Source organism: Phyllostomus discolor, chromosome 4 (genome assembly GCF_004126475.2).
Source record: "Phyllostomus discolor isolate MPI-MPIP mPhyDis1 chromosome 4, mPhyDis1.pri.v3, whole genome shotgun sequence".
In the NCBI taxonomy this organism is placed as follows: Eukaryota; Metazoa; Chordata; class Mammalia; order Chiroptera; family Phyllostomidae; genus Phyllostomus; species Phyllostomus discolor.
Genome location: NC_040906.2, coordinates 143,772,207 through 143,796,097, shown reverse-complemented (window position 1 = coordinate 143,796,097; position 23,891 = coordinate 143,772,207). Strand labels below are relative to the sequence as shown.

The 23,891-nt window shown below is 33.9% G+C and overlaps 1 protein-coding gene across 4 annotated transcripts in view; it reads right to left on the bottom strand.

Moving 5' to 3' along the window:
- Window positions 1-3,448: 3,448 nt before the first annotated feature.
- The window catches only part of TTK (TTK protein kinase), a 38,217-nt gene continuing 17,774 nt past the window's right edge, over window positions 3,449-23,891 (bottom strand). For 2 of the 4 annotated variants that reach the window (XM_028509142.2, XM_036024386.1), the window contains exons 12-22: window positions 18,734-18,873; window positions 17,466-17,595; window positions 14,340-14,432; window positions 12,367-12,524; window positions 12,089-12,240; window positions 10,940-11,064; window positions 9,476-9,556; window positions 7,309-7,485; window positions 5,916-6,000; window positions 5,269-5,360; window positions 3,449-3,952 (exon numbers count right to left, since the gene is read on the bottom strand). In XM_028509142.2, the coding sequence (XP_028364943.1) occupies window positions 3,851-3,952; window positions 5,269-5,360; window positions 5,916-6,000; window positions 7,309-7,485; window positions 9,476-9,556; window positions 10,940-11,064; window positions 12,089-12,240; window positions 12,367-12,524; window positions 14,340-14,432; window positions 17,466-17,595; window positions 18,734-18,873 (1,335 nt within the window). In that variant the 3' untranslated portion in view covers window positions 3,449-3,850. Of the gene's footprint in view, window positions 3,953-5,268; window positions 5,361-5,915; window positions 6,001-7,308; window positions 7,486-9,475; window positions 9,557-10,939; window positions 11,083-12,088; window positions 12,241-12,366; window positions 12,525-14,339; window positions 14,433-17,465; window positions 17,596-18,733; window positions 18,874-23,891 lie in introns of all 4 variants that reach the window. The other 2 variants (XM_036024385.1, XM_028509143.2) reach the window with 2 other exon arrangements.

The window sequence follows — 23,891 nt, the reverse complement described above, 5'->3', positions numbered from 1 at the left end:
GCCAGCAAAGATTAATGAAAGGACAGATAAAATAGATTTTATAGAAATACAGACATATGATGATAGAAAAAAATTACAACAAATATAAATAGATTACATTTCTCAGATAAAAAGAAAAATTAGCAGTGATTGGATATAAGGTAAAATTTATGTTATTTACCAGAGATATTCCTTAAAGGACACAGAAAAGTTTAAATAATACACACACACTCACACACACACACACACCAGGCAACCATTAATCAAAAGAAACCTAAAAAGCTACATTTATAAAAGACAAATACATATTTAGAAATCATGAAAATCCCTATGAAATGGTAATTATACTTATAATGAATATCAAAAATCCTGTTTGTATGCATCTAGTAATATAGCCTCAAAATATGTAAGTCAAAAATAGATATAATTTAGCAATCAGAAAGTGATATTTATAACATTATATCTTAACTTGACAGCTTTTCCCTTATCTATAGGTGTTTTACTGTTTCAGGAAAGATGCAATACATTGTAATTTTTCCACTTAACATAATAGAAAATAGGCGACTAGTTAGAAATTATTTTTGCACAGAACATCTGATTTTTCAAGAACAGATTAAGAGATAGTAGTATGTTAAGAACATATACATATGGGAAGGCAAGGACCTACATCTAAGATTACTCTATCCAGCAAAGCTGTCATTTAGAATGGAAGGGCAGATAAAGTGCATCCCAGATAAGGTCAAGTTAAAGGAGTTCATCATCACCAAGCCCTTATTATATGAAATGTTAAAGGGACTTATCTAAGAAAAAGATCAAAACTATGAATAGTAAAATGACAACAAACTCACAACTATCAACAACTGAACCTAAAAAACAAAAAGTAAACAAACAACTAGAACAGGAACAGAATCACAGAAATGGAGATCATACGGAGGGTTATCAGCAGGGAGAGGGAGGAGGGATAATGGGGGGAAAAGGTACAGGGAATAAAAAGCATAGTTGGTAGGCATAAAATAGACAGGGGGAGGTTAAGAATAGTGTAGGAAATAGAGAAGCCAACTTATATGTACGACCAGTGGACATGAACTAAGCAGGGTGGGGGGGAATGCTGGTGGAAGGGGGAGGTGCAGGGCAGAAGGGGGAGAAAAGGGAGAAAAGAAATGGGACAACTGTAATAGCATAATCAATAAAATATACTTAAAATATACATATTTGATAAAATTATTTTTAAAAAAACAAAGGTAATTTAGACCAAATTGCATTAAGAAAAAACCTTTAAAAATGTGTACAAAATAAGAAATAAATCATGAAGAAAGCTAACATGGAGTGGTAGGAAGCCCCAAAGATGCCCCATGACAATGTCTGCCCCCTGATAGTCATACCTGTTGGGATCCGCCCTGCCTGGTTTCAGGAGCTGTAACCCACCATGGCTAAGGCTGAGTGAGCAACCTTCAGATCACAAGCCACTGAGACAAAAGCTTATCTCCCTGGCAGGAGCACTGCTTCTGCTCCTTTTACTTCATCCATAACTGGCCCCCAATGCTTGATCGGTTAGCCAATGATGGGTAAGATTCCCCAAGGGGAGAACGATCTAAGGCACAATCATGTGGAGACCCCAAGGAAGGACTTGGGGGGCTACAGCAAAAGGGGGTGATGGACCCTCACCCCTCGGCTTTGACAAAGCCTGAGTCCTCATTCTGTCTGCAAGAAGTCTCCTAATCTCTTGGCTGCCTTACTTCCACTACCTGACTTAATCCTGAAACAATGACAGAGGGAGGTGCAGCCCTGTGCTGGAAAGGGCAGGTTGGCCAGGTGATCAGGCCTGAGAAAGAATATGTAAAATCCTGTGAAACCTGCTTTGCTAAGAATGTTCTCAATTAAATGATAAGGGTCTGAGCAGGAAATGAGTTTGTTTCCCAAAGTTTTGTAGTCTTTTAGCTAACAGACCCTGACTCAGAATAAGCCCTTTGTATGTAATAAGTTCTTTGTATGCTATATATTGTTTGATCCTTACTGCCTGACAGTGATTAATGAGCTTTATCTGTATTCCTGTGCAGACTAAACCCAATAAAAGCCTGTCAAGGCAAGGGCACAGGCGCTTTCCTCTTGAGAGTGGCCAGGCTGCTCAGGGACATTCTCCCTTTGAGAGGGTAGCCGTGCTGTCCCTTTTCTTCCACAGGACTCAGTAGTCCATGTGAATTTGTTTCGTACCTCATCCATAATGCTGCAGACACTGTGGGCCGGTGCATGCGCCACATACCAAAAGGAATTTAATGTATTTTGAATAAATAAAAATGAAAGCACAACTTACCAAAATTTGTGAAATGCAGCAGTGCGTAGAGAAAAAGTATAGCCCTGAATGCACATATTAGAAAATATAAAGAAATTTATAATCAGTGATCTAACTTTCTACTTTAGGAAACAAACAAAGCCAATTAAATCCTAAGTAAGCAGAAGAAAAGAAATAAGATCAAAGCAGAAATCAATAAACTCGAAAACAGGAAAGCAATAGAAAAAAAATCAATGAAACCAAAACTGATTCTTTAAAAAGATCAAAAGTGATAAACCTCTAGCTAGCTTAGGGAAAAAAAACAAAGACACAAATTGCTACTATCAGAAAAGAAAGAGGAGACATCACCAGATTCTGGGGACAGTAAAAGGATAATGTGAACAACTCTATACTTACTTACAAATTTGACAACCTAGATGAAATGGACCAAATTTTTGGAAGACACAACTTGCTGAAACTCACATAAAAAGAAATACACAGCCTTAAATAGATCCATATCTATTTAAGAAATTGAACCAATAATTAATAACCTTCCAAAAGAGAAGGCACCAGGCCAAAGTAGGTTCACTGGTGAATGCAACCAAACATTAAAGGAAAAAAATGTCTCTACAATCTCTTTCAGAAAATAGAAATACTTCTTAACTCATTTTACGTATTACCCTAATACCAAAACCACACAAAGACATTACAAAAAAACACAGACCAATAGTAATAGATGTGGAAAAAGCAATTGACAAAATCCAATTCCTATTCATGATGAAAACTTTCAGAAAACTAGGAATAGAGGGAAATTCCTACAACTTGATAAAGAACACAGGTTGGGGCAAAAGGTTTACAGTTGTTTGTATGAAAAATAATACCATAGTTAATTAATAATAACACAAAAGTAAACTCTGTGTTTTGTGTACTCACAACTATAAACCTGCTTTTGCCCCACTCAGTATATACAAAAAATATACAGATAACATCATACTTAATGGTGAGGAACTTGAAGCTTTCTCACTAAGATCAGAAACAAGGCAAGAAAATTCTATCACCAACTCTTTTCAACACCATGTGCACATACTAGCTAATGCAATAAAACAAGAATAAAAGGTATACAAGTTGAGAAGAAATAAAACTGTGTTGTTTGCAGGTGACATGACTGTTTATGTAGAAAATCCAACAGAATTTACTAAATTCCACTCTTAATCCAATTTTATTAAGCATTTTACTACAACACCAATATATTCGAAGAAAATTTTATAGCTTAAACATTTTAGTATCATGTTATGCTACCAAGTTTTATTTACATAGTTCTTCAGAATACACTTCAGTTTTTCACCCACTGTTTCAAGTGTGAAATGACAGGGAAGCATAAGTGAGAATACAATTCTATAATTTAATATATACAGTGTGTTAGTGGTTATTATTTTTAGGTTTTTTTTTTTTAGGATAATCCACTGACTTTTTCTACCCATGACATTTCAGAGTGAAGTTGTCTCCAAGAGTAGATTTCCACAGAATCAAGAGGAGAGCAGTCCAATATATTTTACAGGTGATATTTGACAGTTCCTGAGTAGCTGCAAATCATTTTTCTTCTCATCTTTTTTCAAAAGTCTTGGATGATGAAGAGGAAGTCTTGGATGATGAAAAATCTTGGATGATGTGCCCTTCATCACTACTATAGTGCTCATACAAAGTCTGAAATTAAAAACACACATCTGTTTTAGAACTTAAAATTCAATATATTATCAGATTAATAATTATATATTTTAATATGCAATAATTTTCTCTCTTGTTCTTATAATTAGGGAATTATTTTATAAATGGTTGGAAATAATTAAGGATTTTAACACCTTGCTTGGCCTAAGAATCAGCTATTATGAGTTATAGCTCAATTTTTCTACAAGAGAAATGTAACATGCTTATAATAAGCATATATACGTGTCTTCAAGGCCTTCTTGATCTCCCTTACTTTTTCTCAAAAAAAGCCAGTCTTAGATAAATTCCTGTACTGTAAAATATACTCATCAGAAAATGTACTTTCCAGTGATATTTAAACGAATGAACAGAGACATTAAAACCCATACAAATTAATTAGTAAGTATAGCTGTATTAAAATCTGTGTTTTAAAAAGGGCTTAAGGCTAAGTCAACATCTAATTTAGGAAGATGGTATCTTTGCTATCAAGGAACACATAACCTTGAATATATAAAGCAAAGTCAAAACAAATTTTGCCCAATTTTAACCCCTAAGGCCATTGATTTAGACATTAGCACTTGAGGAAATTTAACAAAAATATTTTACCTTAAATCATATAAATGCACAATAGTGAATAAATAGCTAATGCCTCCAGTAATGTGTCCAATTTCTTGACATTTTGGATTGGCTTTACTCATACCCAGAGAGGTAAAACCTCCCAAAATTTTACAATAATGTTATCATTGAAATATATAATTAGTAATAACTTGGTAACTAAATGAGTTGGTAAATAAGCACACATTAGGTTCTAGAAATGATTAGGTGTTTGATGGCAGTGAGATACAAAAATTATGGTATAGATAAAAACAGACCCAGAGAAGCTCAAAGGTTTGAGACATTTGCTTTGAGAAATGTGCTGACTGCTACATACAGCTTCACATAAGTCATTACATGTGATAAATACTTTGATTTCTCTAAAACGGTTTAAGAAAAAAATTAGGTAGAAGAAATGAATTCAAAAGCTGTGTGAAAAACGGTGTTGATTTAAAAGACTCCTCATTCAATTTATTCCAGTTGAGACTTGACAGCAATCTTTTGAATGTACTTTATACAACAATCCACTTTCAATTATGCTATATGCACAATAAGAATGTAAATCAAATGAATCTACATGTGTCAAAAGCACACATTACATAAATATTTCATAGTTGATCTGACAACCGAACCAGCTTTTCTTTCAATTATCCATTTAAGTATCTAACTCACTTAACTATAAAAAAACAATTGAAATTAATATAGACAACAGAAATATTTACTTTAGCAGCTTTCAAAATGGAGTTAGGAGAATTCAGACCAACAAGTTGGCCCAAAACATGTTTCATTTCTTCAGAGGTTCCTTTATGGTTACCTATAAAAAAAATATAATCAATGACACACTGCTACTAATAAGAAAAATATACCTTCATGTACAAATACACATTCCATTTAGCACTACAATAACTGACATTCTATTTTTTTAAAAGATTTTATTTATTTGTTTAGAAAGAGGGGAAGGCAAGGAGAAAGAGAGGGAGAGAAACATCCATGTGTTGTTGCCTCTCAAGCACCCCCTACTGGGGAACTGGCCTGCAATCCAGGCATGTGCCCTGCCTAGGAATCAAACTGGTGACACTCTGGTTCACAGGCTCAATCCACTAAGCCATACCACCCAGGGCTGACTTGTAATTTATCCCTGCTCAGGAATAACTTAGCCCCTTACTGAGGATAAATAAAAATATATGCCAGTAAATAAAGAAAGGCAGTGTCATTTATTTCAGTATTTAGCATTAAAAAAAGGGGGGGAAACTTTCTTAAGGAAGGAGGCAGTCTGGAAGAGAGCAGCCAATTCAGATTTTTTTCTTGTAATAGTCAAAAGTCTGCTTATATTAATAATCTGGTAATAAATTGACTTTTTAAAATGTACCTGGATGAGTTTGAATATGAACATATGGGTGTGCCAGAAGCTCAGCAATGGATATCCTTCGTTTAGGGTCCCTTATTAAACAACACTACAAAAATAAAGATCATTATTTTTAAAAAAACAAAACAAGTTTTCTTACTGTATCATGTTATAGAAGTTGCTTTCTAGATAGCCTACTCAGAAATGAGATTATTTCATGCCGTATTTTGCAAAATACCCAAGTATTCATTTTAAAACTAACACATTCAAAGTGAACTTAACATGCCTTAAAAAACTAGTCCAGTCAGCCATTTCTTTCAATGGACCACTTAGTTAAGTAGCTAACCCACTTAGTTAATTCCAATAACTTCTGTAAACAAATACAGTTGACCCTTGAACAGCACAGGTTTGAAATGCATGGTCCAGTTTTTCAATAAAAATTCTAAATGTATTTTCTGTTCCTTACAATTTTCTTAATAAAGTTTTCTTTTCTCTAGCTTACTTTACTGTAAGAATGTAGCATTAATATGGGGTCTGTCTGGAAAAACTCCAGCCATTGTTAAAATAATGAGAACAGTTTGAGTGACATCAATGTAACCTGGCAGCCAAGGAAAGTGGACTGGAATGTGCATGTGTGAACAATGATGACTTCACTGTACTAGTCAGTGGAGGCAGTAGATACCGTTGAGTGAGCATGTGTACTGTGTGGCTGTTGGATTCAAAATGACTGAGTAAGTACAGCAATGAATCTGCATCAAATTTTCCGTTAAGCTTGAACATTCCTCCACGGAAACTATTTGGATGATTAAGCCCACAGCTATGGACAACTGGTGATTGGCAGCTCCATCACAACAACATGCCCACTCATGCATCACATCTCATGCAGAGTATTTTGGTGAAATAGCATATCACCCAGGTGACTCAGCCCCCCCTACAGCTTGAATTTGGTACCCTGAGACTTTTGGGTCTTCCCAAAACTAAAATCACCTTTGAAAGGGAAAAGATTTCAGCCTATTGATGAGATTCAAGAAAATATGTCAATGAGATTCAGGAAAATATGATGGCAATTGGGAGAACTGTGTGAGGTCCCAAGGTAGCTACTTTGAAGAAGACTGGGGAATCACTGCCCTATGTACAATGTTTCTTGTATCTTCTTCAATAAATGTCTCTATTTTTCATATTACATGGCTATATAACTTCTGGATAGACCTTGTATGTATAACATAGAAAACATGTTAACTGTTTATATTAGGGTTCAGGGTTCTGGTCAAGAGTAGGTTATTACTTGTTAAGATTTGGGAAGTCAAAACTGATATGCAGATTTTGGACTAGGAGGAGGATGGGTACTCCTAACCTCCAAGTTGTTTAAGGGTCAACTGTATATAATACATTATTCTATATTAACTATTAACGTTACCTTTAACACATCTTGAAGATCCTTCTCTGGAATATCAGGAAATTCGATTTCATGATTAGGATCAATTATGGCGTGTAATTTAGAAATCTGATTAATTATGTGCTGAAATGGTGTTTTCCCATAAGTCATATAGTACAAAATGCATCCTAAGGACCAAACATCACTTTTGGGACTTATCTAAGTAAAACAAACAAACAAAAACATAGGAATAAGTTGCCATTATTTTCATATAAAATTAAATGTAAGAATATTATACACATACACATACATATATACCCTAATATTTAATATAAGTAAACCTCGATTATTATGTAAGTACTACATTATATTTACATGAGAAAACATCTTCTAGTTTTTATTGTATTTTATCAAAAAATACATTTCACTGCAAATCTTTCAATGAATTCATAATTAAAATATTTCTGCTAAAACAAAATATTACCTTCTTGTCAGCTTATGAAATACAAAACTAAAAAATAAAATTGTAAATTTTAAATGTACTTGTTTTCCCTAAGGTTATTGGATTATAACAAATTTTATATAAATTTATAATATATAAATATGTATATTTTAAGTTATTTACATTGAGCTATCCTAAACCTGAGAACAGAAACTATACAGCCAGGATGAGTTGGGCTTGAATCCTGGCCCAAACAGCCAAGAGACATTCACTGGAAAGCAATGTGAGACAGAGTTAGACTGGGAGGAGTTTTGAGCTCTTTAATAGCAAGAATGAATTCACATGTTGGGATAAAAAATTTATCTTCCACACAGAATCACTAAGGCCATTGGATGGCAGCAGGTGATTCAACTGAATTGAGATTTTCCAATATACATTAAAGCACTGAGTTGACAACTGTGAAATTCTAAATTTTGAATGTAATTTAAAATAAATTTTACTCTAAAGTAAAAAAGAATAAAACAATTTTAAAACTGAAATGACAAATTTTAGGAATTAATGAAAATAAGAAACAGTATAGTAAAAGCTATAAATACATGCTAAAGTAAAACTCAGTAAAATTCACTTTTAATATATTAATTATAAGCAAGCATACTAAAATTAAATTAGCAATTATTTAAATCCAGAAGCTAGAAAAAATAAACTCAAAGTTATACAAATAAAGACAAAAGCAGAAATTAGTGAGCACATGAAAACAGAATTAATAAATGAATTCAAGACCTGTTTCTTTAAAAATAGCAAAACCATGGCTAGTCTAATTAAAAACAGAGAGAAAGACAACAAATCTAAGTATAAGAAAAAGAGAGCTAAATAGACATAAAATGGCATACTTTTATGCCAATTATTTGAAAAGATATTAAGAAGCCACAATTTTCTAGGAAGGAAAATGTAATTAGTAAATAAAAGCTCATTTATTGCTCAGTTATTTTGAACTGGACAATGTGCTAAGTGTTTCACATTCTTTCTCATATAATCCTCCCCCTTTTTAAAAAACAGGCACTGTTTGTGAGCCTAAGTTACAGATGAAATAACTAGTCAGGTTACGTCACGAATTCAGTTAATGATGAGATAGATCTGTGACTCGAACGCAGGCCCTGGACCACATGTGCTGCCACCCAGCTGGTCACACTGTCACAGAGAGAGGATCGCCTTGGGAGCAGGAGGCACCATGATAGGCAAAACGGGCGGACAAGGAGCAGCAATGAAGCTAACACAGAGCTCAATGAAGTGGTCAAATAAGAGAAGGGAGAAAGTAGCCTGTGGCAGGCCAGCTAAAATTATATACTAGAGTCGTATTTGAAAATGCAGAATTCACAAATGAATAATTGGTAAGAAATAAAATATAAGAATCAGAGAGGAAACAAAGAACACTTCCAAGGTTATCAATTCAATGTTGTTTATGGTGTCCAAACAGAGCTAATTTAGTGTTAATTTTTTTCTTTAATTTTAAAATTTAAAAATACCCTTGGTGCATTGCTTGTAGGAACACACTGTGAGACATCACCATATTAAAAGCACAATATTTCAGAACAATCTCAAATCAATAAAGGAGGACAAAATTAAATCCCATGACAGTCTACTTAAGAAGGCAAGGTCTCTCTCTGTAAAGGCCTAAAAAGTTTCACTTTCAGTCATCTGGTAAGTTTATTCAGAGAACAGACTATTCCCTATTAATGACAGATAAATGACTGATAACCTTTATAGTACCTTTGATTTGGATTTCCCATTCTCTCTTGAGGAAGACATATCTTTGATTGCTTCTGGTGGCATATAATTAACTGTACCAACCTATTTGTCAAATCACAGAAAACACAAATCAATGAAAACATTAAATTCTGCTTTAGATTTTTTAAAAACATGAATGCCAGATTCGTGGAAAGTTGGATCATTACAGATTTCAGTAATATATCTGAAAAATGCAAACACCTGACAACAATATTAAGACACACGTTTCTCCACTATTTCAGCAAAATAAATTAAGTTCATAATCAGAAAATTGACTCCTTTCAGAATGCTGAGCAAATTTTTCTATGATCATAGTGGAAAACTACCATAAAACTGTGCAGGCTAAAATTATTTTAATGTCCATAAACTTTGAAGAAATTGATCAATCACTTATTTTCTGTCTTGGGATAGACTCAGAATATTCCCCCCCCCCCCCTTTTAAATAAACCAATAAACCAACCAAGCAACCAACCAGCAATCGAACTTTTCTCTAAGAACTCCCTGGGCCCATGTCCAAACTGACATGGGACGAGCATCTAAATAATGCAGGAGCTTTCACAGTAAAATTATGCCAACCTTTTAAGACATTCATTTTTATCCTAAAATAAACAGTTCTGCTTTCAAACATGGAATACTTTACTTTGAGGGTGTTGGTATAGAAGATATCTTCAAGGCAATTTACAAATAAATATTGTTATATTTTTAATGTAAAGAGAAGTGTTACATAAAATTGTTTGAAGGGTACTCTGCTCATCTACTTGTCCTATAAAAGTCTAGTTTTCTTCCTAGAATTAAAGCAGACCCACATCAGAAATCTGTGCACACAGAACACATCGTCTTGGCTTTAAGCAGGATTGTTTTTAGTTATTCTTTGGTGTCAGCCCCTCAGTTTTTATGGGGACAACTTGATTAAGTTTGCTATTGCATATCCTGTTATAAAAATGCAGTCAAGTACAATAACTATGGTGTTTTCAAAATAAAGGTCCCCTGAAGAATTTTCTTTTTCAAACGTAAATGGTAAGGAAAGCTTTACTTCTCTGGAAGAATGAAATTATTTTCCCTCATGGGCAATAAAAAACCCCATGTAACTGCAATCCCTCTTTGGTTACTACCAGGAAATTCTGAGACCAAGTTTTGGGTGAATTTTAGAGCATGGCCAAGATGATTTCCAAGACAGGCATTACTGCTTCTCTACCTCGACTATTGGAAAACCACTCAAAATCGACGGATATATTATATTTCTATCAGATCTTGACTTTCTATACAAATTGTATTAATCATGGCTTTGATGTTTTTGTAGTTCTATTCTTATAAAAAAGCTCTGAATTCCTTGAAGAATGTGGCAGGTAAAAAGAAAATCCCCATTAGGAAAATAATAATACTTCACAAGTAAAAAGGAACTGACTCTATTGGGTAGTAACCAACTAACTATTCATTAAGTCTCACCTGGGAATCCTTAATAATACTTGTTGTATCTGGTTGCAGTTGGTTTGCAATCCCAAAATCAATTAGCTTTAGCATTCCATCAACTATCAGAAAATTAGCGGGTTTCAGATCACTGTGAACGATGCCTTCAAAATAAAAATCCTTTGTAATATTACACAGTGTAAGACATTTTAAGTACAAAAATTTTCACAATCTACAGGCTGGGTTGATTCCTTTAATTAGTCAATCAAATTAAATATTTATTTAATTATATGCTACAAACATATAGTATCTGCCATGTGCCAGGACTATTCTAAGTTTGTTGCTTATAATGAACCATTTAATCCATCAGTGCTGAGGCAATTATTATTATCCCCATTTTCAGGTAAGGAAACTAAGGCAAAGAGTTTAAATAATCTGTTCAATGTCACAGGGCCTCAGGGACCTTACCATGAGTGAACCCAGGCAGTCTGGCATTAGCATTTAGCTTAACCACTGTAATTCACCACCCCTTAGAGAGCACTTCAAATTACACTGCAGTCAGCAAGACCCTAATGCTCCCAGTGCCTCCATCCTTATAGCCTGATCTTCATCAGTGGTGAATTCTTCTTAATTTATAGGAGGAAGATGTGAGGAGACAAATTACAATTATCCAGGATAACAGTTTTTTTAAAAAATAAGGTAAAGGCAAAAAGCCCTCACAACAACCAAGTCCAAGTAAAGTAAAAAATGAACCAGAAGGTAGGGCTAACAGTTAAAAACCAAAACAACATAAAAAAACTCCTGTACAAGGCACAGGAGGCACATAATACAAAAGGACTAGAATAAATGAAATAAGCATCTCAGATTTTTAGGCTGTCTGAATGTCAAATTCACAGATCTGCTGTAATCCAGATATTTGGAGACCTAGGATTATGACTATGTTAATTCTGATAAAGATACATTTTGCATTTATTTATGTATCATGGATGTGGGACTTGAAATGAGTTCATGCCCTACTGTTTGGTTGACAGTGTTTTAAAGGAATGGTTTTGTCCCTTTAAATAGACTTCCAAATATTTAGTTTAGTCTAAAATTGCCAATAACCAATAACTTAAAATTATGAGTATATCTCTAAAGTGACATTATTAATGGATATTTAAATATTACATAGCAAGAGATTTTAAATACCATGTTGATGAATCGTGTGAACTGCCTCCAACATATTTTTCCAGTAACTCTTGCGTTCCCATGGATCAATGGATTTTTTCTTTTTAAGCCAACTATTAAGATCAATATTTCCACACTCCATTACCATGTAGATATACTGGTCTGTGATTTCACTGCCATTAAGAATTAACAAATAAAACAACAAAATAATAAATGCTTAGGTTATACTCTTAAGATCTACTGGATATTTATCTCAAGAATTACAGTAAAGAAACTTTCCAAGTTAAAAAAATTCTTACTAATCATAGAGTCGAATGATCTTATCACTGTGTTGTTGTAGTTTATTCAAATAAGCAATTTCATTCCGGTAACTCTCAACTGTCTGGCTATCTGCTTCTTCTAAGTTAACATACTTTATAGCATGTATCTGTTTCTTTTCATTCAATACTTGAAACACCTATATAGTAGAAAAAAAGGAAGAATTTAGAATGCACTAATCCAACACTGAATTTATTACACAGTTAAGGAATACTTATATAAATAATTTAAAATGTCTGGGCTGCCCTGGCTAGTGTGGCTCAGTGGATTGAGTGTTGGCCTGCAAACCCAAGAGTCACTAGTTTGATTCCCAGTTGGGGCACAAGCCTGGGTTGTGGGCCAGGTCTCCAGTTAGGAGTGTGCAAGAGGCAATCATTGATGTATCTCTCACACACTGATGTTTCTGTCCCTTTCTCCTTTCCTTCCCTTATCTCTAAAAATAAATAAATAAAATCTTTTAAAAATGTCTGGCTTATTCTGAGAATAGAAAAAAAAATGTTAGGAGAGTAATAGTCCACTCTCAATTACCTATGACAAAAGGCACTCAGTAACTCAGAGACATAAACCCTAAAAGTTTCCATACAGACATATAAGAAAGGTAATTTAAATTTCATTTTAAATTTAATGCTTAACTAGGGATATAACCTAAAAAAGGAGATATTGAGAAATGTGAAGACTAAGGTCTATAATAAAGAGTCAATTCATTTCACATATGGTGTTTTTACCATTGTACCTGGAGTTGACAATTTCATTCACGTGGTAGAAAATACTTAAAGTTATGAGAACAAAGGAAATGCATACAGAAAAAGAAACTAATATCACTCAAGAATTGCTATTTATGGTACTAATAGTAAGCTATCAGTATATTCAGTTGAAAAAGTGTATCAGTTCTAATTTTCAAAGTCAAGTTTACAGAAACAAGATGCTATAAACATGTTGTCAGGATCTCTGAGGTCCAGGTGCTCTGGCTGGACAGTCAATTTCTAAGCAATGTTGGTAGCGCAGATAACACATTTGAAAAATTAGCACTAGTCGGGTAGCTCAGTTGGTTAGAGAGTTGTCCAGATATGCCAAGGTTGCAGGTTCAATAGCTGGTCAAGGCCCATACACCAAACAACCAATGAATGAAAAATAAGTGGAAAACAAATCAATGATTCTCTCTCTCTCTAAAAATGAATACATAAAACTTTTTTTAGTAGAAAACACTGCTATCGTGTTGAACCTTTGGCAAACATGCAACAAGAATGGGGCCTCTAAAAGGCAATAGTTCAAAATACAAAGCACCAGTGTAAGCAAGGAAACTTAAATTCATTTACTCCTTTTGACACAATGAAGTAAACATCACTTATTTAAAGCCATTTAAGCTTGACTATCCAGCAGGAAATGGCAAGATAAAAAGCCAAAGTGTATGATCAGGCTGGCAAGTACAGCTTAGTTACTTAATAAAATTTAACCGCAAATTCTAACAAAGTATCCTGGGTTTACTTGCACATACAGCGAATCAGAGGATGAGGGGCATAAAAATATGATATGGCAAGAGGCAGCCAAAATAGCAAGGAAAAGATAAAGGAATTTTAAAATAGTATAAAGCTATTTTGTATAAAGTAAACAGCCTTACAAATCTCAAAGAACTAAGTTATCTACTATTCTAACACAATAAATGTTTTAGTAGCACTACTCCTAGTCAATGTTAATGTATTTAGAGAAGGAATCGGGGAAGAGCAGGGAATTGGAACTGGGTCTAAAGAGACTGTCATTTGTTGGGAGGAGGAAATGGAGCCAGGGGTGAGGAGGATTGTTGTCTCAAGGGCAATGTGGGCCCCTACAAATAAGGAAACAGAGAGATCAAAATTGTTAAAAGCCAAAGAAGAAAAGCTTAAATATTTTTGTTTCCTAACATGTAAGATACATATAACTTTGCAAATAGATGTTTTCAAATTTGGGGGGTACTTACCTTACTTGAACCTCCACTTCCTATTTGCTTCAAAATGGAGTAAATTCTTCCTTTAACTAAAATGCATTCATTTGTTGAAGAGGATGCTGAAATCTAAATTTAAATATGTAAAGATTCAAAGGTTCAAAGAATATTCCTGAGAAAATAGCTTACATTTAATGTAGTAAATGCTGCCCAATTTTGAAATTGTCTTAAATCTTACTTAGGTAATTAGATATTAGTCACGATTATTTGAAAGAGGGAATTTAGATACTTTAGTCCAGGAAATGAACTTATTAAATTGATATACAAAATTCTAAGTTCTTCCCCTCTAACTTATCTTTTCTTTTAAATACATAAAAATAAGATTTAAAGGGGAGGATCAGGGGAACCACTTAATGTTCAGCCTACAAGCTTATAAGTTATTATTTACATCTTATCCATCATTTTTTTTCCTATACAAACTTCTTGGCTTACACACATATGTACATACATATATAAATACACAGATTTTTTCATTTAGCATTATGCTGTAAAGGAAGCAGTGTGCTAAGGTGCTAGGAGCTCCAAAGCCAATCTGACAATGCAAATTTCAGCAATGCCATCTTCTTGCTGATAAGTTTCAAGGTACTCAATTTGAACTTCAGCACCCTCCTGAGCAAACTTTCAATTGATGTACTCTACATACCCCTGCTTCCCTTCCCTTGTGCCAGAGCTCTCTGGGAACCTACAAAAGCTTTGAACAGATGGAGTGATGTGAGAGGATTATTCTGAGCTGACAAGGAAGCTGAAGACACAAGCTGAAGAGTACCTGACTAGCTGATTAATCAGTCAAAACAAGATCTAAATAAATCTCAATTAACTAAGCCCTGCTTTAGATCCCAAGTGGTAGGATCTCTTATGTAATCTCCTTCCACATTAATATAAAAGAATTCTAATTTCTTTAACCTGTAGGATTGAAAGAAACCTTTGAGTCATGGTAATTTGTTTTCTATAAGAAAGCATTTGCTTTTGAAATATATACCTGTCATCTTTCATTAGATTGTTATTTTTATCAAAATTCTTCACTATCCTCTTTACCCTACTTCTTTTTGGAGCTTCCTCTCATACTTAGACTGACAATTTCTCAGAGGGAAGAAAATGGTTCACTTTTATTTCCTCCTAGCTGCTAAATTTTTTGTTTTGTTTTTTAAAGAATAAAGTAATTCTGACTTGTTTCTAATTCAAAATACTAATGTGAAGTTCAGTTTCCCATACAGATAACATTCCACTTTCCCTTTGGTCGTCCATCGCCCTCATTGTCACCAGTGTAATTGTTTCAAAATACAAATAACTTCCCTTCCTTGCTCCAGCCAGTTGCAACACTTCCCATCCCTCTGGTGGTAAAACAGCAGGACCCTAAGGATCCACCGCCCCTCCCCACCCCCTATCCCTTCCTAAGCTCCAGGCACACTCGGGCTTCTTTTCAGTTTCCTCCTGACACTGACCTCTTCTAGAAGCCTCCTAGCCCATTCACTTGGTCATGTTTGACTTGACTTCTATATTGCAACTCAAACAGGGCCTGACATAAGTAATAACTCAATAAATGTGATTTGATTCAATATAAAGCAAACCTGGTCATCTTTCTTTCTCCTTTGTAATTTATTATACAATTTATAAATTTGTAATTATTATACAATTTAGTATAATCTATGTCAGCTAATTTTTTGTTACATTATTTTCTAAAACTGTGGTAAAATATACACAAAACTACCATTTTAACCATTTTTAAGTATATAATTCAGTGACGTTAAGTACATTCACATTGTTATACAACCATTACCACCACCCATCTCCAACTTTTCATCATCTCATACTGAAACTCAATATCCATTAAACAATAACTCCCCTTTCCTCCCTTCCATTAGCCTCTGCTAACCGTTGTTCCACTTTCCATTGCTAATTTTCTTATCTCTTGATTTGTATAATTAATTATTTGTGTTTTATTTTTGCTGTTTTATTTAACAAAAAAAAGCAACTGCTAACTTTTCTATATTTAATAAATACCAGGCTCTGTTGTAAGTTACATATATTAACTGATTTAATATTCACAACCATCCTATGGCATAGATAGCTTTATTATCCCCATTTTACAGATGATGAAACAGGCACAGAAAGTTTAAGTAACTTGCAAAAGGTCACATAGCTGGTAAGTAGTGCAGCCAAGATTCAGGGCCAGACCATCTTCCTTCAAAGCCCATACTTTCTACCAGTATTAAGTTGCTTCTGAGCCAGTTACTAGAAACTAGTTTTGGTACTGATGTCAGTAGAGTGTCTAAATTAATTTTTCTGTAGATGGCAATAAAATTGTTTCACCAGCAAAATTTTTTTTCTTACTTTATAATCATTACTATATTTTGTGGCATATAATGAGCATTTTCCCCCCTAAATTTTTGAGGGAAAAATAAGGATGTGTGTATATTATACAGGGGTAGTACCTGAAATACCTTGTATCTGTTCTTCTGTATTGTAATTATTTGTTACATAAAATTTATTATACAATATATTCAAATATTAATGCTAAAATTTCTTTATAATACAAAAACCAAGCATCTAAATATAAATACATAAAGAATGGCATTAAAAAATTAAAATGAAAGATCCCCCCCCAAAAGTTTGGGCCAAAAACGTGGATGTGCATTATACAGGGGAGTGCATTATACATGGCAAAATACAGTACTTTATAATATATTCTAGTAATATATCATATTGCTATTCTCATGCTCTTGAAATTTACTTGTATAGTAAGTAGCCAATGAAATCAAGTTGCTCACAAACAACTGGCTTAATTAGTTAAATGAAATAAAAAGTAACCTAGACTACAGGAGAAATATTATCTAGCAATTCAAACTGGACCCTTTGGCCTAGGTAATGAAAAACAAACAAACAAACAAACAAACAAACAAAAAACCCACCCCCAAAACTTCATTAGCTTCTTCATGATCTAACTTCTTGAGCTCAGGAGGTTATCCAAAATGAATTTTGCTTAATGAGACTAAGAATCGACAAGTCCTTAAGACTTTTCCTAACAACTAGATGCTGTAAAAATAAAATCTTTGAAACTGATCATATAGTAGCATATACCATCATAGACAAAGCTTATCAAACCTGTAAGTTCTGAAGTGGAGTAATGGGTATTTGCGGTTGCTGTTGCTGCTGGAAGTAGGCAGGCTGGCTATAAGGTGTTGACAACTGACAAGCAGGTGGAAAGTCATTCTTCATAACTGGAGTCCTAAAGCTAAGAAAGATATTTTAAAAATTTAATACATTAAAATTTTAAAAACAAAATTCTAACTCAGTTTTTTTTGTGTGATTTTAAAAGGTGAATATAAACTTTGAATGTGTTATATCCAACAGAATCAAAGTTGGTTTTCATAATATAGCTGAATTAAGTATTCCAGATACACCATGACAGTTTTATTTGGGGGCAATTCTTCCTGAAAGTAATTTTTGTCCTCAGACAAAAAAAAATCCTTATTGTAAAGTAAATAAATAATATGGCACTGAAAATATTAGGTTGGGTTATTTTATAGGAATTTAGCCAAGGTAAAGTTCAGCCTTTGGCTGATCATAGATGTTATGAGTGCTTTTTAACAATAATGTTCTACAACAGCCTACTATAAATATCTGAAAGCCAATTACATCAGAGAAGCTTGGCCTTTAAGCTTAAAGTCATTCAGTTCACATTTGTGCTTTGCTTGCCTTATTCTCACTATTTTTCTTTTCAGTACCTAGGCATCATGGACTTAAATTGTCCTGTAAAATACTAAAAAAAAATATTAAGACAGAGCCACTAATTTAAGAATAAGATGTGTTGCATTCATTTATTTTCTTTCTTTGAATATCACTAATTTGCCTTTGTAATAGCCCTTGTGTTTCCTCAAGTCAGCACTGACCATCCAATTTCTTCATTCATCCTTCATTCCCATCCAGCAAGTCCTATATCTTTGAACACCCCCAGAACTATGTGAACTGCACAACCCACCTCATTCAGAAACAATCATATTCCAATTAATTAACACCTCCTTTGCTATAAAATGCATCCACCCTTTATCTGCTCTAAGAATGTAACCTTCAAATCTCTCAATTAGAGAAGTATCCATGTGGCAATGTGTAATTATCAAGTTTTGCATACTTAGAGTAGTTATAGGTTGTAGGTACAGACCACAATATTACAGAGACTTTCACAACATCCTTAAAAATATAATGTAGCCACCTTCCCCTCCCCTTTTACAGATGAAAAAACTGATGGTGAAAAAAATAATATGAATTTAAAAAATCTTTAAAGTAAGAGATCAAGATTCAACTCCAGATCTATTTGGCCCCAACACCCATGTTATTTTTACTGTACCAAGCTAACAGCCAAAAGTAATTACCAGCTCATGTAATCTTCTAAGGCCCTGCTGCTGGGTGTCTGACAAACAGATTTTTGGTCAATCCATTTTGGTACTGACAAAGGTGGTGACTGCTTAGAAACTCTTAAAGTGGCAGGTTGCTCAAAGGTGGTTTGTTTCTGCTAAACCAAAATGAAAAGAAAAAAAAAAATCACTTCTAAAATAAAATAATAAAAACATGAAATACCAAAAAAACCCCCCCACATGAGTAAATAAACACATGTATTCCAGGCTTTCAATAACTTTTTAATATTGATCTTTCACTCTAAATTCTGAAGCCTGATAAATTTTGCTCAAAGGGATCACAAGTAGAGGGAAGTCACAGAGTATTGTTTTAACAAAACAGGATCTAATATCCTCTCCCAACAAGTCTACTGTAAGCAGTATTGAAATTTTACAATCTAATTAAGTACCCTGCTACTCTTCCCAAAACCAGTCTTTCTCTAATCAATAAAATCACACTATCTACTTTATGTGTGAGGGCAAAAAGGCCAAATACTAATTATTTAGCAAATTTGACACAGCAAATACTTATCTAGTGTTCTCCCTAGTATGACACATGTAGAATTTATCTCATATCAATCTCGAAGCAATGATAAATGAACATCCTCTACAGAAGAGATCATGGGCAAATTACAGCCTGAAGGCTGAATCTGGCCTGCCACCTGTTTTTGTAAAGTTTTAATGGAACACAGCTATGCCCACTTGGTTAAATATTGTCTAAGGCTGTTTTCATGCTATAGTAGCAGAGTTGGGTAATAACAACAGTGACCACCTGGTCTGCAAAACCTATTGACTTTTTAAGATTTCCAACCCCTGTTCTACAGCATCTCAACTAAATAGAGAATCACATTTTGTTTCAACATTATTACTAACTGCACACTCACTACTGTCTAAGGAGGTCCACTCCAATCTGGAGACAGCTTTCATAATTAGAAAGGCTTCACAGAAGTTTAGATTAAATCAGTTTCTGTATTATAATTTTTAACCTACTTGCCCACATTATGCTCTTGAGACCCACAATGCATAAATCTCTTTTACTTTCTACATTTCTGTCCTTTAAGTTTTCAAGTTAGCAAGCATGGCCGCCACTGTATCTCTTTTCCTGGATAAATTTTCCATTTCATTAAGATTTCCTCACATATATATTTGGATAAACAGTCAGGATGGTACTGAGAAACTGTTGTAAGATTATTAGGCAGGGAAAATGTAAATATTATTGTCACGGAGTGGGATGTTTGCATTTGGGACTTTTGGAGATTAGAATTAAGGATACAGGAATGAATAGCTAAAATGAAATTAAGAGAATGGTCACAAGGGAGAAAGAAGTTATAAATTTGGGAGCCAGGTATAAGACTAGTGATAGATAAGGCTATGAAACCAACAACAAAAAAGATGGTAGTTGTTGGTTTGAAGTAGATAGAGGTGATCCACAGCCTAATATCTTCAATGAATTAATGGGGAGTCCTCGGTATGTTCAAATATGACAGCAATGAGCAGGACAAGAGAAGAAACAATCTGGACACTGTAATAGGGACCTTTTAGCTCTAAGGTGAGATGAGAGGCAAAAACAACCTCTACTTGAGAAGGCTGTTGGAGAAACAGTGACCTAAGAAAACTGCCTAGTTTCTTTTTTTCTAAGTGGTTCAGTGGATTTTAATATTTATGAGAGTGTGCAATCGTCACCATTATTTAGTTACAGACCACTTTCACTATCTTAGAAAGAAACTCTAGCCCTGAGTGGTGCGGCTCAGTGGGTTAGGCATTGGCTCACGAAGCAATAGGTTGCGGGTTCAGTTCCTGGTCACATAGCACAAGCCTGGGTGGCAGGCCAGGTCCCAGGCTGGGGGCATGCAAGAGGCAATCTATCAGTGTTTCTCTCCCTCTCATTCTCCCACCCTTCCCTTTTCTCTAAAAATGAACAACAAAATCTTAAAAAAAGGAAAGAGAAAAAAAAAGAAACTCCATATTCATTAGCATTCATGCCCATTCTCTACTCTTTCCAGTCTTTGTGGCGACCACTAATCTACCTTTTATGTGGATTTGTGCCTATTCTGAACATGCTTCTTACACTTAATATGTATTCAAGGTTCATCTGTGTTATAGTATTTATCATTACTTCATTATTTTTTATTGTTGAAAAATAAAAAATAAAATTAGAATACCACAACTTGTTTATTCACTCTCTACTTGATGGATATTTGGGTTATTTCCACCTTTAGGGAATTATTAATAAAGCTGCTATGAACATTCATGTACAAATTTATATCTGTATTCTGTTTCCTTGAGTATATACCTAAGAGTGGAACTCTGGATCATATGGTAATTCTGTGTTTAACCTCTTGAGGAACTGCCATACCATTTTCCAAGTGACTGCATCACTTTACATTTTTCCAATAGTATATAAGGGTTCCACATCTTCATCGACACTTGTTATTATCTCTTTTTAATGATAATCATGTTAGTGGGTATAAAATAGTATCTCAATGTGGTTTTGATGTGCATTTCCCTAATGACAATTAAATTGTTTTAAGTTCCTTTATCATACTATTGACTTACAGGTTTAAGAAAAAAAGATGCTATTTAATACGATCCATGATTCAACCTGTTAGGATCCTTTTCATCTAACATTGACTATCCACGTCATCACTTATGTATGTTGATGGTTCTCCAAGAGTAATCCAGGAGAAGCAAAAACAAAACAAAACAAAACAAAACAGTGGTCCCAAGACCTTCTCAGGAAGTCTCAGAGGTTAAAACGATCTTCCTCAATATACTAAGACATTATTTGCCTTTTACACTTTCATTCTTTCATGAGTATATACTGGAGTTTACTCAATGCTATTGAACATATACTAAGAAAAGATTAATGCAAAAGCAGATACAAGAAATCCAGTTTTCTGTTAAGTCAACCATTAAATTAATTGTAAAACAATGTCACTCTTCTCACTATAATTTTGTTTCAAAAAATACTTATTTTTCAGAGGTAATGTAACTCAACATAATAAAGGCCATATATGACCAGCCCATAGATAACATCTTACTTGATTGTGAAAAGCTGAAAGCTTTTCTTTTAAGATCAGTAATAAGATAAGCATGTACACTCTTGCTACTTTTATTCAAAACAACATTGGAAGTCCTAGCCAGAGCAATTAGGAAAGGAATAAAGTGCATCATATTTGAAAGGAAAAAGTAAAACAGTCACTATTTGGATATGACATGGTATTATATATAGAAAACCCCCAAAACTCCAAAAGATTGTCAGAACTAACAAAGTCAGTAAACTTTCAAAACACAAAATCAATATGCAAAAATCTGTTGCATTTCTTAAAAATTGATAATGATCAGGAAAAAAATTAAAAAACAATCCCATTTATGATTAAATAAAAAAGAATACCATACCTAGGAATAAATTTAACCAAGGAGGTGAGAGAAGTGTATACTAAAAATTACAAGACACTGATGAAAAAATTGAAAAAGACACAAATAAAGATAGTGCATGCTGATGAAGTTGAAAAATCAATACTGTTAGAATGTCCATAATACCCAAACCAATCTATATTCAATGCAATCCATATCAAAATTCTGGTGACATTTGTATAAAACTATAAAAAACCCAAACACCAAAACAATCTTAAGAACAAAGCTGGAGGCATCACAACCCTGATGTCAAACTATATTACAAAGCTATAGTAATCAAAAAAGTATGGTAATGGCATATACACACACACACACACACACACACACCACAGGAACACAACAGAGTACAGAAATAAACTCAGAAATACACGGTCAATTAATTTACAACAAAAGGGGCCAAAAATGTACTGAACATAACAGGGAAGGAAGAGTCTCTTCAGTAAATGAACTTGGGAAAACTAGACAGTCACATGAAAAACAAGAAAACGAACCACTATCATAAACCATACACAAAAATTAACTCAAAATGCGCTAAACACTTGCATGTAGGATCTGAAACCATAAAACTTTTAAAAGAAAACATAGGCAATAAGTTCTCTGACATGGGTCTTGGTTATGATTTTTTTGATCTGACACCAAAAGCAGACAACAGAAACAAAAATAAGTGAGACTACATCAAACTAAAAAGCTTCTGCACAGAAAAGAAAACCAGCAACAAAATGAAATGGCAATCTAAAGAATGGGGAAAAATAGTTGCAAATCATATATTGATTAAGGGTAAACACCCAAAATATATATTAAAAACTCATATAAACTCAAGAGCAAAATCATCATCATCATCATCATCATCATCATCTGGTTAAAAAAATGGGCAAAGATCTGAACAAACTTTTTCCCAAAGGAGATATACAGATGACCAATGGACATATGAAAAGATGCTCAATATCAATAATCATCAGGGGAAAACAATAAAAACCACATTGAGGTATCTCCTCACACCTATTAGAATGACTATTATCAAAAAGACAAGAAATATGAGTGTTTTGTAGAAAAAAGGTAACCCTTGTGCACTCTTAGTGGGAATATAAACTGGTACAGCCACTATGAAAAATAATATAGAAAAATTAAAAACATAACTACTATATGACCCAGCAATTCCACTTCTGTGTATTTATCTGAAGAAAATGAAAACACCTAAAAAGATAATATGCACACTCATGTTCATGTTCACTGCAGCATTATTTACAATGATCAAGATATGGAAAAAACACAAGTATCCACTGATGGATAAATGAATAAAAAAATATGATATAGGAGTACATACACAATGGAGTATTATTCAGCCTAAAGAATGAAATCTTGCTATTTGTGAACACATGGATGGACCTGAGGACATTGTGATAAGTGAAATATGTCAGACACAGAAAGATAAATACTACATAGTTTCACTTATATGTAAAATCTTAGCCCTGGCTGATGTGGCTCAATTACTTGGACCATTGTCCTGTAAATTAAAAGGTCAGGGGTTGGATTCCCAATCACAGCACATACCTAGGTTGTGGGTTTGGTCCCCTATCAGGGTGCAGATGAGAGGCAAACAAATGATGTTCTCTCCCTCCCTCTTTCTTCCTCCCTACCCCTCGCTCTCAAATCAATAATCAATAAGCATGTCCTCAGGTGAGGATTTTTAAAAAAATCTTTAAAAATTAAGTCATGGGGA